At 41.8% G+C, this 17,274-nt stretch overlaps 1 protein-coding gene across 2 annotated transcripts in view; it reads right to left on the reverse strand.

The window, feature by feature from the left end:
• rptor (regulatory associated protein of MTOR, complex 1) overlaps positions 1–17,274 on the reverse strand; it is a 164,605-nt gene that overhangs the window by 77,206 nt on the left and 70,125 nt on the right. For both annotated transcript variants that reach the window (XM_019889388.1, XM_019889387.1), the window contains exons 10-14: positions 14,867–15,011; positions 9,526–9,601; positions 8,111–8,212; positions 1,660–1,743; positions 596–706 (exon numbers count right to left, since the gene is read on the reverse strand). In XM_019889388.1, the coding sequence (XP_019744947.1) occupies positions 596–706; positions 1,660–1,743; positions 8,111–8,212; positions 9,526–9,601; positions 14,867–15,011 (518 nt within the window). The remainder of the gene's footprint in view (positions 1–595; positions 707–1,659; positions 1,744–8,110; positions 8,213–9,525; positions 9,602–14,866; positions 15,012–17,274) is intronic.

Below are 17,274 nucleotides of genomic sequence, written 5' to 3' on the forward strand. Positions count from 1 at the left end.
TTCCCGGATACGTAGTGTATCTGTACAAAAACTGAACTGAATTTTTTTTTTTTTTTTTTTGCCAGCAAAAATGGTTGAGTACCTTCATTCATAAGTATCACGTCCAAGGCTCCAGAAGGTAACAATATAGTGAATAAATAAGAGGAAATGTGAAGATTTCCTTTGCTAGACGATTTACAATGTGCATACTTAGATGTTTTGCTGGCGCCCCCTAAATTTTAAGTTAGATGCACGTTATTTTATTTGCCTACATGTCTGACAGGCAAGGTGCGGCGAATGGACACGAGAAGCCTGTTGCGAATCGTGTTCGAAAGCAACCCGCTACACGCTAAAGAGCTCACTGAGGGCCGGACCAGGCGTGATTTTTACGAGATACTTATGCAGGTCATGTATTGAAGTCAAAAGTTTGTTTTATTGTGACATCACTTGTGGACATACGGTAGATGTCGTGTGATATTTGAAGAAGGACTCAACATAGGTACAGACAAGAAAGAAAAAAAACAAAACAAAAAAACCCTCGAAACCTACTGCCTGACAAGACAGGGAACAATGCAGATGTCAATTCCATCACAGATTCACGAGTACGAGAACTTACACTGTCCACGGCCAGGATTTTAGCCCAGATGAAAACCAGCAGCGGCCGCAGCTCTCTGGCTGAGCTCTGTAGCAGCTTCAAGACATATGGGAAGATTCCAACAGACAGGGCCTGGAAACACACAAACAGTCGTTTGTTCACTGAACAGCAAATCCTGAGGCATCACGATGGAGCGCTGTGGACGCAACATTTGTTGAGGTACCGAGGAGGAAGCGGAGGCTCAGAGGGGATCGAGCCTTTTCCGTTGCTGGCCGTTCCCTTTGGAATGACCTCCCACGAAATGTTGGGCAAACCGCTTCGCTGCCCACCTTTAAACTCGTCTTTAAACACATTTCTATTCTTTTTCACACTAGTCTTGAGTTTTGAATTTAACTTTTGAGGTTTGCACAATAAATGTTCTAAAAATTACACTACAGTCAGCTCATCTGAAAAACATCTGACAAAAAACATCAGAACACAGGCTCCTCTTCCAACCACCCATCCTTCTTCTGAAACATTCATCCTGTTGGACTGATTTTAAATCTATTTGCTGCTTGTCAAGCTGCTACCTAGCACTAAGCTAACTTGAGAATTTTCATCCCCTCTCCGACAATGAAATGGCCAAACTCCCTTCGTATGCCACTGTGAGAGTTCAGCAGACAAAGGTGTTAAGAAACTGTCTTGCTGGGCTTCAGTGACTGCTTAAGAGTTGAATTTGATGCTCAATCGCAACTCCAGGTTCGCTTGCTCCGAGGTAGTCCATAGCTGGGCCTCACATGATTCATGAGCCTCTTCTTTCTCTTCACTCTCAACTCATTTAAATCTCTGGCGATTTTACCGCAGATTGGTTTGTTACAAACATCAGACATCCAGCTAGGTTGTAAGCCACGTGTCGTATTTTGTCATCTGAGTTGTTCCACTTATTTATGGGGGAGTTAAGACTTTTTACATTGTAACTATCTTTCTACCTACCAACAAACCTAATTTTGGTCAGGAAACCGCGCCGCAAAATTTTCGACTGTAACAGTGGACCTATCTTGTGCTTCCTTAAAGTAACAGACACAGATAGGATATGATGAACACACCAGACTGACAGCCCAGGGTCCGAGGTCCAGAAAGCGCCCAAGAAGGTCGAGAGCCCGAAGTCGATGCACTTGGCTCAGGAGAACCTAGTAATAAACAGAGGTCAGTAGTCATTTGTGCTTCTCCCAGAGCAACAGGCACAGGACAAATAATAGCACGAGAAGCAGAGAGGTCGAGGCAGTGGAGTGAAACAGATGGCTGACCCACCACGAACTAGCAAACTGGCCCCAAGCCACACTTTGTTTACTCTGAATGTTTATGGGGATGCCCTCTTGAAAAGCATTATCACTTGACCACAAAAATATAAATGTGTTACCACAGGCATTCAATGTACACCACTCACGCAAAACATTGTATGCACAATTGTATTCAAGATAACTGTTAAAATATATGGTCAAATATACTGTACGTGTTGTTTCCGTAACGTGGAGCATACTGTGTACAGAATGTGTTGTGTCAGGACCGAACATTCGCGAGTGACTGTCCCACAGTGCGCGTGGGAATGAGCATATGGAGGAACATCGACGCATACACGCGTGCACGCACGCAGCCCGCCGACACAAGATGTATTCTTAGCATACTCCGTGACAAAAACCGAGTGAGCGTGACCACCACACGTACAGGAGGAGGCGGGGGGAAGACCTCTTGCATGTTACCAAGATTACACAGCACGTGTGTGTGCGCTTAGTCAAGACGCAGTGCAATATCTCTTTTCTTTTCTTTTGTCCTGAATTCTATGACAAAGATGATTTGTTTTCAAAACGTTACCAGCAAATTTGACATGTCACACAATGAACAGCTCCGGTCACCCATGCATAGATAAGCTCATTTCATGCAAAACATATTTCTTAAAGCTGGGCTCAAGGTTCAATCCTGCAGCAATGCTCCTATGTGAAATGCAGGTGTGCATATTTACATCGCTTCCTTTACCCTTGATGCCGCTTTCTTCACTTACATAACCCTTGTCAGCAATCAATGCAAATTATGAGCACTTTCTATTTCCATGTTTTGTGTATGTCCCGTGAGACACAATATAACGTGATTATAGAAATGCCCTCCTAATCTTGGTACACATAAGAAAAATCTTAACACATGCACACCACGTGCACATACACAACAGGAGGTACAGCTGCATCAAAAACTCACTTTTGACAATACTTGCTTTTAACTGACATTGTGTTTGTTACTGTGTTTTGTAGTTTGATATAAGGGGGGGTTTGGATAAATGGCTAAAAAGGCGGCCTGTGAAGGCCTCTTCAATTAAGGCTGTCTTTGTAAAGGTTTGTATTAAGTTCAACACATCAGTAGTACGAGTACACATCCATCCATTTTCTAATCCGCTTATCCTCACAAGGGTCGCGGGCGTGCTGGAGCCTAAACCAACTGTCTTCGGGCAGTAGGCGGTGTACGCCCATAACTGGTTTCTAGCCAATCGCAGGGAACACATAGACAAACAACCATTTGTGCTCACAATCACACCGAGAGTACCCGGAGAAAATTCACCCAAGGGAGAACAAGCAAATTTCACACAGGAAGGCCAATCAAACCATGCACCACTGCACTGTGAGGCGGACATGCTAACCAGTCATCCACCATGCCGCCTCTTTAAGAACTTTTTGTTTTTGAACTTCTCTTTGGGTAATTTTTCTTTTCCAGTTTGTATTTGTATGTACATGTATATTATATGTGCACACCATCCAGGTGTGCCTAAAATGTATCCATCAAAAAAACAAAGCTGGAACATGGAGTTGAAACCATCTTGAAGATTACAGTGCTATGCTGCCTAATATTGCATAATCTTTCAAGGCTTGCTCTTCTTGTGTCCGATCCTCTCTCACCTCCGTATTTGCTTTCACACACCATGTACAATAGTTCTAGCCAATCAGTCTGGCTTTTCCCCACAGCTCTTAACAAGTCCTGGCAGAAATGCTAACAGAGGGCTTAGTCAGCAGGAAATTACCATTCAACACGGACAGCAACACTCTGCCACTGTACTGTGATATAAAACAACACAACAGCTGTAGAAGCCGGTGGGATGGGTAGAGAGGAATCCAACAGTTAATGTACACCATACAGGTTCTGGTACCCTAATTGGGGATTAGAAAAATATTTAACAACTTTCAGGAACAACACAGACACCGGTCTTGTCACAGTCTTTGTAGCTGGACTCTAATGCAGAAAATTAGCCTGCTCTTGTTGCACATATCCGCCGCTCGGGAGGGAGATTTCAAGAGAGGTACGGTAATGGTTTGGAAAGTACTGCTGCAATGGTAATTTTCCATTCGGTGAAGAACTTTTGCTGATATATGAGTTCGATCAAGATGCAATCGTCACGAGCTGAAGCGGCTGCGTGTGCATAATGGGAGGATAAAGCCTGTTGAAATTTCCACCATGGCTAAGTTGGGTCCATCTGTAAACGTGATGGCATCCTGGCAGCGGCACATTCCTCCTCTTTGTTACTTACTGCCGCATACAGGCAGAGACATCAAGCTGAAGCGCATAAGCAAGCTGCGCCGTGTGGCAGATCAACAGGAACAAAAAAATAAACAACAGGAAACGCTTCCCTTTAGTTCTTTTAAAAGCCGTATCCTTAATTTAAAAGGGTTTGTATTTTGTAGAGGCTTTGCTTCTGAGACCACATTAAACCCAACAATGAACGAATATTGCTACCATCCTTCAGTCTGTTCAGCTGTCAAAATAGGACACAATTTGGGGATGCTACAAGGTGATGTCACCTCTGTAGTATACACGAGAGCTAGATTTATTCATCCAATTAAGTGCTGACCGAAGGGATGAAGGCTTCCATGCAATATTTCTATTTGACTGTAAATACAGGATTTAATACTTTTTTTTTTTTTGGTACACGCAACACATTGGATTAAGGCAGTATTTAAGGGTTTTCAGAAAGATTTTTACGTCAGATGCTGCTCTTGTGACTTCTACAGATGGGCATCTTATAAGTAATCCAACACGAAAACTTGACTGTCAGTAGTATGAAATAAAGTACATAGGGTGCCTTGCGAAAAGTATAAGTCCTTTTAAACCTTTTGAACTTTTGTCACGTCAGGGTTCAAGCAAAGAAAAAAGTTATTTGTGGGACACAGTCATAGAGTGGAACGAAATTTATATTTTAACTTTTTTTTTAAAATTAAAAACTGAAGAGTAGGACACGCAAAACTATCCACCCGCTTTTGTTTCAGTGCAGCAAAGCGAATCCAGATGTTTCCTGATGATTTCGGAATGATCCAATGTTGACCTAATGACTGATGATGATCGACTCCACCTGTGTGTAATCACCCACCCCACCCACCCATTTTCTGATCTGCTTATCCTCACAAGGGTCGCGGGGGGTGCTGGAGCCTATCCCAGCTGTGTTTGGGGAGTAGGCGGAGGACACCCTGAACCGGTTGCCAGCCAATCGCAGGGCACACAGAGACGAACAACCATCCGCGCTCACACTCACACTAAGGGACAATTTAAAGTGTTCAATCAGCCTGTCATGCATGATTTTGGAATGTGGGAGGAAAAACCGGAGTACCCAGAGAAAACCCACGCAGGCCCGGGGAGAACATGCAAACTCCACACTGGGAGGCCGGAGCTGGAATCAAACCTGATACCTCTGCACTGTGAGGTCGACGCGCTAACCACTGGACCAATGGGCCGCCTGTGTGTAATCAAAACCAGTATAAATACACTTGCTCGATGATGGTCTCAGAGGTCTGTTAAAAGAATATCGGGGAGCCAACTGGATCAAGAAGACCAAGAAACACCTGGTAAGTTTCGGGATAACGTGATGCAGAAGTTTAAAGCAGCATTAGGAGATAAAACTTTAAACATGTTGCGGAGCACTGTTATCAAGCTTATACTGAAATGTAAATACTGTCAGACCGCTGCAAACCAACCCGGTTGTCCCTCTCAACAGCTCAAACAAGGAGAGCACCGATCAGAGATGCAGCCATGATGCCCATGATCACTCAGGATGAAGTGCAGAGATCCACAGCTAAAATCGGGAAGTCTGTCCATATAATAACAACTATGAGATGCTCATTGCACATACAGTATCTGGCCTTTATGGAAGAGGAGCAGTAAGAAAGCCATTTCACAAACAAAACCATAAAAAGAAAGTATTGCAAAAAAAAAACAAAAAAAACAAAATGTAAGTTTCTGGACTAAATGCAAAACATAATGTTTGGCTTAAAATTAACACTCCATATCACCCTGAACACACCATTTCTACGATCAAACATGGTGGTGGCAGCATCATGGTCTGGGGCTGCTTTTCTTCTGCAGGGATGTGGAAGACAAAGTTGATGGGAAAATGGATGGAGCCAAATTCAAGGCTATTTTGGAGGAAAACCCGGGGTCTGCAAGACCTGAGACTGTGACGGAGGCTTATCTTCCAACCAGACAATCAATCATCCTGAACATAACAAGCAAGCAAAATATAAAATCCAACCTTGGTGTTTCAATGACCAAGTCAAGGTATCGACTTAAATCCAATTGAAAACATGTGGAAAGATCTGAAAACTGCTGTTCACAAAAGCTCCTCATCTCATCTCCCAGAGCTGAAGCTGTTTTGCCAGGAAGAAAGGGCAAAAAATTCTGTCTCTGATGTGCACAAGTAAAAGAGACATATCCCAAATGACTTCAGCTGTTATTGCAGCAAAAGGTGCTTCTTCAAAGTAGAAACTCAGGGAGGCCAAATCAGTTCAATAAATAAAGGTTTCAATATGATACATTCCATTCCACTTCATGATTGTGTCTCACTCTTTGATTCTTCTCTCTCTCTCTCTCACACACACACACACACACACACGCAAAATCCAGTGTTGTATCTTTGTTTAAAAAACCTGAAATGTGGCAAAAGGTAAAAAAAAAATCAAGGGTGGCTGGTACTTTGACAAGGCACTTTATGTAAGAAAAATAGCGATACCGAGGATCTAAAGTCTACACACCCACGTTCAAATACCTGTTTTTTTTTTTTTTTTGCAGTACAAAAAGATACGTTTTCCACCACTAATGTTACCTTCCTGTATCACCTGTGGAGCTCTATTTAGATGAAAAGAAAAAACAAAACATCTTGTTGAGAGGGGAAGTCAAAAATAATCAACTTAATGCGATTACACATGGGTGCACACTAATGAGGGACTTGCGTGTGTTAATTAAAGAGTCACAAACTCATGTTAAATGGGAGCCAGCACACAACTGCCACCAGTCAACCCTTTCATGTACCAATAATGATAACCTGTAACCTGATAACATGATAAGCTGCCCACTGTAGGAACCGCTGTCCCTGAGAGGGTTAAAGTACCTCTTATGAACCCCAAATTAAGTTTCAGGTGACCAAATACATTTTCTGTGTATTTTTGCTTTCTGTCGGAAGTCTGAAGGCTTTTTTCTAACACTGACTTATACTTGGGACTGTTCATAAATCCCTCTACCTTGACTGAGTCCCCAGTTCAAGATGAAGAAAAACAGCTCCAAAGCACGACACTGCCGTCACAATGTTTCTGTGTTGAGACGGTGTTGTTTTCGTGATTCGCAGTGATGTGTTTACGACCAACATACCTTTTGGAATTACGGACATAAATCTCAACCTTTGTTTTCATCGGTCCATAACACATTTTGCCACATTTTTGGAAGAGTTTGAGTGTCTTTTTTGTATTGATATGATGAGGCTTACATTTTGCCACCCGAGCCAATAGCCCAGACAGATAAAGATGACAGGAAATTGTTGTCATGTACTGAACACAGGTCGCTGATGGTGTAGTGGTACACTCGCCTGACTTGTGTGCGGGCAGGGTGGGATCAGGTCCCATTCAGTGACGGAGTGGATGTGTGTGTGAATGGTTCTTTCTATACGTGCGCTGCGACCGACTGGCTAGCAGTTCAGGGTGTAGTCTGCCTTCCGCCTGAAGTCAGCTGGGACAGGCTCCAGCAACTCCCCGCGACCCTGTTCAGGTTAAGCGGTGTTGAAAAGGAATGGATAGATGGATGTACTATGCAGCCAGTTCTTGCAGAAATTCCTGCAGCTCCTTCAACTTTGCAATCGGTCTGTTGTAGCCTCCATGGAAGATTCAAGGCCTTGCAGATGCTTAGCCCTGTTTTCGATGTCTCCCTCCGCCAACAAGCTAAATTCAAATGATCACCGTCATTATTAGGCTTCTATAGAGCTTCCCAATGAGTTGATCATTTGAATCAGGTGTGTTGGAGGAGGGGAACATCTAAGACAGGCAGGACAGCAGCCCTCGAGGACTGAAGTCAGTGACCCCCTGAACTACAGTATTTTTGGATCCATCTATCATCCACCCATTTACTTGTTATATCTAGAGAGCTAGTTAGAGCTAGCTATCAATCAATCCATCTGCTTTTTATATCTAGATGAATAGTGTTAGGGGATGTATGTGAATATTTCTTAAATGCTTCAAGGTGCAACCATGTGGGAGTGCATACCTGCAGTACAATAGGGAGTTGCTCGGGAGGATTCCGGTTCTCTACGCCCATTGTCAACCAGACCTGAAAGGCTGTCAGCTGTTCTGCGAAGAAAGGGCTGTGCTGTGGAGAAAAAATATGCAAACATTTACGTGGACGCGCATGCACAACCATGCATAAAGAGCCAGTCTGCAGTGACTAAGTCATCATTTCATCCCAACCCTACACATGAGCCGGGGAGTGACAACGCACCACGGAAACGGCATAAATCCTGATCTATCATGATCACCTTCTTCGTATCTCACTCATTGCTGCCATGGTAGCATGCCTGAATGACTGGTTGCTGGAGGGGTTTTGATCACGCAGAGGTTTAATGCTGCTGCAGGAATTAGGACAGTTAAGAACTGTTGGTGGATGTGAGAGGGAAGTATCTATGCCTCTCGGCAGGCAGGCCAGATTGATTTGTGCATAATCAAAGCTTAATAAGTCCCGACACAAGAAGACGTGTACGAAATTAGTCTAAAGATTGAGTTTCTGTTTGGATAGGCTGTTGCGACTTTTGGCTTGCCACAACGACTCTTAGACTGTTATAATTAGTAGGTGAGAATATATTATGTCTTCCAGTTATCATCATGATAAATGCAAAGACAAAGAATAGGATTGACATCTTCATGCCGACAAACATCGACCCACGTTCGGTAAATGGGTAATAAACATTCAAGGTAAAAGCAAAATTTCATGAAGGGAAAGACCGAGTCAAGGAGGATCCTTTACATTAGTCCTCAGAGGCTCAATTATAGTGCTGGAAACTGATTTCAGGCCAAGCTGGAGGAACAAAAGGAATAAAGATAGAAAGCCGTTCCCATGGGAGCTATGAATATGATGTCCTCTTACGGGTGGAGGAAAGGAAAGGCCCTGATCAAAAGTGCCTCCATTTAGAAAGCTGCACCACTGCAAACGTCTTTCTTTTTCAGGATGGACTATTTGGTGTCTAGGGCAAAGCGGCCGGGAGTTTCCACACTTCTGGAAAGCGAATGCAACACGATTTCGGAGTGGGTTAGCCGGATATATGTCTCAATGTCTCCTTCAGATTATTTGGTCTCAATGTCTGTCGTAGTTCATCCCACAGGTGATCATTGATTACCTCAGCCTAAGCACAAAAGCATGAAGGCGAGTGTTACTGTTTTCACTCCTGCTTGTGTTACTTTCAGGATTAATAAAAAATGTAGTGTCAAGTTCCTGTGTCATATAAAAAAAATTAAAATTTGGTGCTTGTTATGGTAAAACACATGTAACACACCTGTCACGACAAGTGAAGGTTCAGATTTTGCACTTGTGTTTACTGTTGTATAAAAAAATGAAAACATGAGCAGTTTCACGTATGCTATTCATATACTTTCTTGCTTTGTGTCGGACAAAACACCACGCTCACTTACCCTGAATGCAGTGCCCTCCTCGATGATGGTTGGCAGCTGAGACAAGCAGATATCCACAGCCAAGTCCCATGCTTGCCTATCAGAGGTGACACATGAGCAACCACTTCCATTTAACATTTCCTCCTATTGCATGCCTGTAATTGTATATGTTATATTTTCACCCAGGGGGCCGACAGAGGGGCCAGCAAGGAGCCTCTAATCCCCTTCTATACCCCAGTGCTCACTCATGGTCACCATCACTAATTCATACGGTTATGCAATGCAACTGGACCCCTGTCCCAGCTTCTCAATTTGGTCTGTCTCCCTCTCTCCTTTACACTTTTCTGTTTCGGTGTTCGGCCTCAACAAAGCTTTTCCCTCATTATTAGGAATTGTGTCAATTTATCGATGCTGACCAGTGCACCATGTTGGAATAAACAACTGGGGAAGTGAAAAAAAATTCACACACTTTTTGCTCTTTAATTAAATGGCTTTCTTTTCCTCAATACAGTACATATATTTGAGTTTACTTGGATTATAACTGATGCATCACTTTAATGTGTGGTAAGGCATGTACAATGTGACTTAACAAGCAAAGACATTTTGGAAAGGAATTCAGATCAGTGCGTTTCTGTTGAGGTTGCCCCATCTTATTGTGATTTGTTTGACCAATGTAAATTTACACCATCATCCACTGCTGCGTGTTTGTGATTGCAGGGTCTTTGTGCTGGCTCAGCGTCAAGATCTCTGCAAGTACTATGAATCAGCAAAGGTATTGGCTGAATCAGTGTTTTTTAAACCCTGTGCCGCGGCACACCAGTGTGGCCGCGAGATATTGTCAGGTGTGCCGTGGGAAATTATACAATATGTATGCCTGTGCGGTCGATCGCCTGGAAGAGTAATCATGTAGTACTCTTCCATACCGGTAGGGAGCAGCAGCAGGTAGGAAATTGCCTTATGCTTCAAGACAAGCGAGGTTTCCGACGCAAGACAATAAAAAAGGTATCTTTCATTTAGATTTACGTTTACTGGAGATGCAACGGCACCAATGTTCCCTCTAAACTGCGCAACTGCGCACTGGTCGCACACTCTCAGCCCACAAGAAAACCTATCCAGCGTTCGCAGTGAATGCGTTGCAAATGAATTAAATATTTAACTTTTTTACCTGTATCAACTTGCTGCGTAATTCAGTGAGTGACAGGTGTCCAGCCAATCACACGATACGATACACTGACGCTATGCAGCCAATCACGGGATTGACAGTACTTGCGCATGTTATGTATGTATTAATAACATGTTCGTTTTGTTTTCTGTTTACTGAGAATTGTATTCTGACTTGGTCAATAAAGATTATTAAAAAAAAAAAGTACTTGCGCATGTTCTCTGCTCCATGACAATAACAGTGCGGCGGTGATAAGTGACGCTAATGCAAATCCGTTATCTTGGCATAACGACCGGGCAGTGAACGTGATACATCGACTCGCTAAACCAAAATAAGAATGAACTGCGGTTCTTTTAAGTTGGAATGGCTGTCGGAGTATGTGCAAATAGAAGAACAAGCAGTGAAACTGGGTGAGATGTTTTCTTTTTCGAGTGAGAAAGGTCTGCTCTGCAAAACATGCAGCAAAGCTTAAGCTGTGAGCAAATTTTCCGATGGAAAAATATGGACTAAATGGAAGCTGGACTACCTCAAATGACTCATTCAGCAGAAAAGTAATTTGAATGATGTTGGAATTATACAAAGACTCAAGATGGGAAAAGGGATTGGTACAATATTGCGGGAGAGCGCAAACGACCGGGAGAAAAAGAACCGGCTGTCACACAGAAAAAAAATCCGTCCCTCAGCAAGTTTAAGTTCTAATTGACTATATTTTACTTGCCATTAAAACGAATGCACCAAATATTGGATTGATGTTGATTTGATTCCTATTCAATGTGTTATAATATGGCGTTATTTTTCATTGTTAAAAAAACGCTTATAGTCACAATATAACACTTAATTGTTAAAATAAACTTTTTTTCACATTTTCAGGTAGTGGTGTGCCACGGAATTTTTTAAATGAAAAATATGTGCCTTGGCTCGAAAAAGATTGAAAAACACTGGGCTAAATGACTAAAGAGCATGACTGCCCCAATTTTATTAAAAGTATAATTTCTTCAGGATGATGCGTCATTTTTGTACGAATGAGCTACAAATATTCACAGCTTTTCTGGACAAGCATCGCCACCATCCTTGTTTCACTACATTGACAGTTCGAAAGACAATGTTTAGTTTTTAGGATGGAAAAAAAATCCATAATCAGAAATAATTGCATTAGTTCCGGTACAAAATTTACATTAGGTGGTCCAGTGGATTTAAACTAGTTTCAACCCCTGGCCTTGGGAAGTGGAAAAATATAACATTATCACCCCGGTAAAATGTTTTTAGGTTTATTACCACAAAATCAATACACGATGGTGCCTTGCGATACGAGTGATCCAACGTTGGTACTTTTTCTAGATTTGAGCTGTCGTTCGGCAGATACAGTACAGTATTTTGCTTTGCGAGCAAAAATTTGAGATACAAACACTCATTGGTGGCAACATAACACAACTTCAGAAAAAGAAACAGTTTGGAAAATGGTGAATTATTCAAACTGTTTAACACCACATGCATTTTAAGTTCACTGTCAAAGGAAAGATTATAATCAATGACAATTGCATGTTTTGTATTTAAAACAACCACATAGCTTCGCCTTAAGTCCTCTATGCTTAGCGTGAAAAATGCAAAACGCCACACACCAGTTAATGAACAGCATCTAAGTGACAGTGTTATAATGCTTTAAGTAATGAATATTTGAAAACAAGCGGTGCATCAACACATGTAGACTGACAATATAACAATACTCAGTCACATATTCTTTATACTCTGACAACAACTACAATGATAATACTGCAGCTTGCTGAGTCACTGACAGTAATTGTGAAACTCTTCTTCAATTGATGAAAACTATATTATACTGCCCCACTTGGCTATGTTGACCACAAAAGTTGGTCGACAAAAACACAGGCCTATATTGCGACATGGGATGAAGTCTCCCCCACAAATTGACATAAAATGATCTCCATCGTGACCAGTATTGTGTGAAGTCAAAAAGCAAGAGCAGAAATGCAGAGGAGCCAAATTATCAAAGACACGTGCACGGGGAGGAGGAATCAGCACCACTTGGGATGACAGCATTAACTCAGGTAATGGCTGCCAATATCAATGAGCAACTCATCACCAAAACCTGTCAGTGTGTGCGCGCGTGTGTGTGTGCGGTGCATGCGGAATAGGAATAAGGACAGCACTCAACAGAAGAGTGAAAGGGAGCAGTTGGTGGCTGACTAAGCACTTGTCGCTGTTGCCTGCAGAGAGTGGTGCAGTAACACACACGCCCACATTTGTACATGCTCCCACACTGACACCGTCCACAGGGGAGTAATCAGCCTTGGATTTTTCTGTTCTATCCGGTTCGACACCATTTGAATAACAACGGCTGTATAGGTGCAGCCACAGCCAACGATCCACAACCCCCGAATTGTTTAATTGCCTCCTTTTATCGTCCTTCCACTCGAAAATTCCTGATCCCAATTTTATTATTCGAGTGGCCTTTTATTTGTGCCACGTTCACATTTATCGTTCACCGGCATGATTTCGACAGTCGAGTCATAATTCTGTGCTCCTAAATACTGCATGTGCTGCAGTGTGGTTGAGCTCTCAATAACTGTCGCCATAAACACAGTAATATACACACACACACACACACACACACACACACACACACACACACACACACACACACACACACACACATCTAATATAGATGCCGTAAGCCAAAAGAAAAATCACTAACTCCTGCACAAACAGGATTCTGTCCAAAACGGGATGCCATCTTATGTTATGCAACAATCTGCCTCACAAGGCAGAACAAGTGAGAAGGTTTTCTTTGTTTTGCAACACAAGACAGATAGCGAGTGGGAGGTTTCAGGGATGCATTTAGAGAAGACACAAAAACAATAGTGGCAGAACTGTTTGTGGAAAGGCATAAAGTTAATGGGGGAGCGTTTCTAACACAAGGGAGGGCCACAGAAGTCAATAGACAAGGATTCAGATGAGTACCTCTGTGTACTTGGGATTAGATAAGAAGAGAGGTGTTTTCATTTCAGTTAAATGTATATTTTGGACAACTGTCCGTAGTTATTATAGTTGCCAATACTGGGGTTATTTGTGTGTGTGTGTGTAATGCGGTGACTTGACCGGATACGCAACCTCTCTGTTGAGAGTGACAGCAGGGACCCTTCGTGAGGAGGCCATCCTTTCCTTATATGCAAAAGTAGTAGTACTGATGTGTTTTGTTTTTTCTTTGGCTTTGTTTTTTTGTGACATTTATTTCAAAAGAAGGGCAATTATCAACAAGGCGTTTTGAATGGGAACTAACCCCACAAATTCTGAAACCATGAATGCATTATATGTGCCAACATCTTCTTCTTCTCCTTTCGGCTTGTCCCTTTTCAGGGGTTGCCACAGCGAGTCATTAATTTCCATTATATGTGCCAACATGAGAACTCTAAATATGGTACTCAGATTAATATTGCATTTGTGGAATAAAAATCAAACAGGATACGAAACCAAAGTAAGGGGCGGTGTCATGTTGGGTGAAATCATTATGAGCCGCATTATTATTATTAGGACCTTTACTTTATGGTAATGATGGTAAAGGCACTTGGTTCCCAGAATGCAGTGGCGCACTACAATTAATGACATTAGAAAGAAGTTAATCCTTGGCATATACAGTCATACCTCGGTTTTCGACCATAATCCGTTCCAGAAGGCTGTTCGAAAAACGATTTGTTCGAAAACCGAAACCACGCTCTTTTTTAAAAAAAAATCTTTATTGAACACGTCTATTCACCATGGAACGCTAAACGAGGAAGCGTCACTTCCTCGTGTAAGGAAGGCGAATGGAGTCAAGTGACGCATTCAAGTGCGCTCAGTTTGTTTGAGAACCAAAATTCGGTCGTCATCTGAGGCATAAAAAACTCGACATTTTTGGTCGAAAACCGATTTGGTGGAGAACAGAGACGTTCGAAAACCGAGGTTTGACTGTATGTGTTTCTACTAGTAGTTTTTGACCCAACTGTTTTTAGAGTGTATCAGGAACGTATTTTGTCATTTACTGCAGCGTGTAAGAAAAAAAACAAAAAAACAAAACAAAAAAAAAAAGATTAAATAAATTAATACAATTAAAAATAGATGTGAGCACTTAAAGACACTGATACTTTCTTTTCACCTTCTGGATTATTTTAACATGCAAACCCAGATTTTGTGAGTGTGTCTTACCACATGGCATGCATATATGTTGGAGGCAAGCGAGGGCTGCTGACTGGTGTACAGTTGTATGACCTCATTATCCTTTCTGCTAATAGAAAATTACGGAACAAGCTGGCCACCAGTAGGTCCTGACGAAACAGCTTCTGGAACAAATCTAAAGGCAAACCCAGAACAAAAGACTTCAGACAAAATACATGATAACACGGTAGGAACACATAACACTATATTTAAAAAAAAAAAAAAAAAAAAAGAAAAAGAAAAACTACACAAGCTACTTTAATACATGGAAATGACTCAAAGGGGCTCAAAGGTGCACCGTGAATATGTTTTTTGATGACAGAGGGATGAGAACTGCAGAAAACCAAACAGCAAAAGGTTATAGCTGTATATTTGTTGCTACATTAACATTACAGGACCTGTAAATAACCAATATGTAATCAGAAGCCACAACGGAGCATTTGGCTATCATGCTTTCTTTGTGGGTATTTCTAACTACCAGCCAAAAATATATGTTGCTGTAATTAAAGCCGCGACAGTACATTTTGAATGCGCGCGTGAATGTTTTTCTGTCTCGATATGCACTTCGATTGACTGACGACTAGTCCGGGGTGTACCCATTGTCACCAAAAGGGAGACTGGGATAGGCTACAGTTCAGGGGTCACCCAAAAAGTCGAATCAGAAGAAAATGGTAGGACAGGAGCAAGCCAATATCCTGCAAATCTATGGCTTTTTATTTGTTTGGAGTATGAGTTAAATTGTGTGTGCTGCACATAAGAAATAGTCCAACAGAGGTCAGAACGAGTTGGACCATAGTCTGGTTTATTTGAATTAGGTGTGCAGCAGAGCCTCATTACTGGGATTCTCCCCGACGTGGGCTGCTTCATTACAGCCCTGAGGGTTTAAAAGGCTTTGGCAGCCATCAGCATTGTCACATCGTTACCGGAGCTGCGAGTTAGTGTGCTCGGGATATGTGAGTGGCATAAAAGTTAGCGAGTAAAATCTGGTCAGGGTATCCTCTTGCAGGTTCTCAATGTTGCTTGTGGTGTCTAACCGTCTTATAGAAAATCATGGAAGTTGCAGATTGTTCCAAAGAGACATTCCATTTGTCTATGTCACAGATGAAAATAAATTCAATCTAACCAGATTGACTTTTATTTTAGAAAACGGGAATTTTCCACCATGTTCCCATCAATAAGCAAACCTTTTGTGGTTTAGGTAAACACAGGAACGGTGGAACAGAACTCCCTCTTTGAGACAAACAATGCTTGTGGGCCTGGTCGGTCTTCCACTGCACCACCTCAGGAATGGCGCGAGTCCCTTCATTTAACTTTCTGGTTTGACATCTTTAGATATTAAAAAAATATATGTGTCCTACCTGGTAAGTAACAAACATACAAAGGTGTTTTTTTAATCCGATAAGCTGTGTTTGACATACGACTTCGACAGTAAACAGCAACACTACAATTAAAAAATTCCATGTTTTTTTAAAAACATGTAAATTCATCATCATCAGGAATTTACACACTTCAAACTTCCACGACATACCTAACGTAAAGGAAGCTACAGTTAATTCAACTTTTTTCAAGGACCTAAACTTGTGACAGAAAGCATTTCCTTTCCGAGTCGTGCTTGTAGGTGAATAAAATTTTTTTTCATGAATAAAAAAATAATAATCATAAAGAAAAGCTATCTCAGTGCCCCCCCCCCACCCCAGACTGAAGTACATTTGAAACCAAAAGTCAATAGTTGCAAACGAAGCTTCAAAAATTGCAACCAAAATTTAGGAACTTTCAAACAACATTTAAAAATTTGCAACCAAAAATGATGAATATGTAAAAATATTTATTGTTTTATGAGAAACCATTTTTGAAGTTCTGGAAATATTGGTCTTGTTTACAAATCTTTTTTGTCCATTCATTTTTGTGGCAAATCATTCTTTGCAATTTTTTTTACATCCCTTCATTGAAAATAAAGATACATTTCACTCCATAAAAAAACGGGTGTGTCATGATATTGTGTGCACTGTATGAAAACTGAAAATCCCAGGAATTAGATCTATATCAGGCATGGGCAACTGGCGGCCAGAGTTGTCTCCCGGGCAACAGCGGCCATCGGACTCAACTGTTCTGTATAACCCGGGCATTCGCCCGGCTCGTGCCCCTCCGCCCATCTTGGTGCAGAGCAAAAAACAAAATAACTGAGCAAGTCTCAACTATGATGTCACTCCCAAATAAGTCAAATTACCAAGAACTGGCAAAAATATTGTCACCAGCTTTCAAAGAAAATTGTGTTGAGCAGCTGTCAGCCAGTTTCTTACTGATGGTGGACATTTTTACATGTGTAGTCTCAGTGAAATTGCCGTTTTTGTATGACACTACCAAGGTCTCTCATAAGCGCAAAAGAAAGCTGGCCATGA

Source organism: Hippocampus comes, unplaced genomic scaffold (genome assembly GCF_001891065.2).
Source record: "Hippocampus comes isolate QL1 unplaced genomic scaffold, H_comes_QL1_v1.1 scaffold86, whole genome shotgun sequence".
Taxonomy (NCBI): domain Eukaryota; kingdom Metazoa; phylum Chordata; class Actinopteri; order Syngnathiformes; family Syngnathidae; genus Hippocampus; species Hippocampus comes.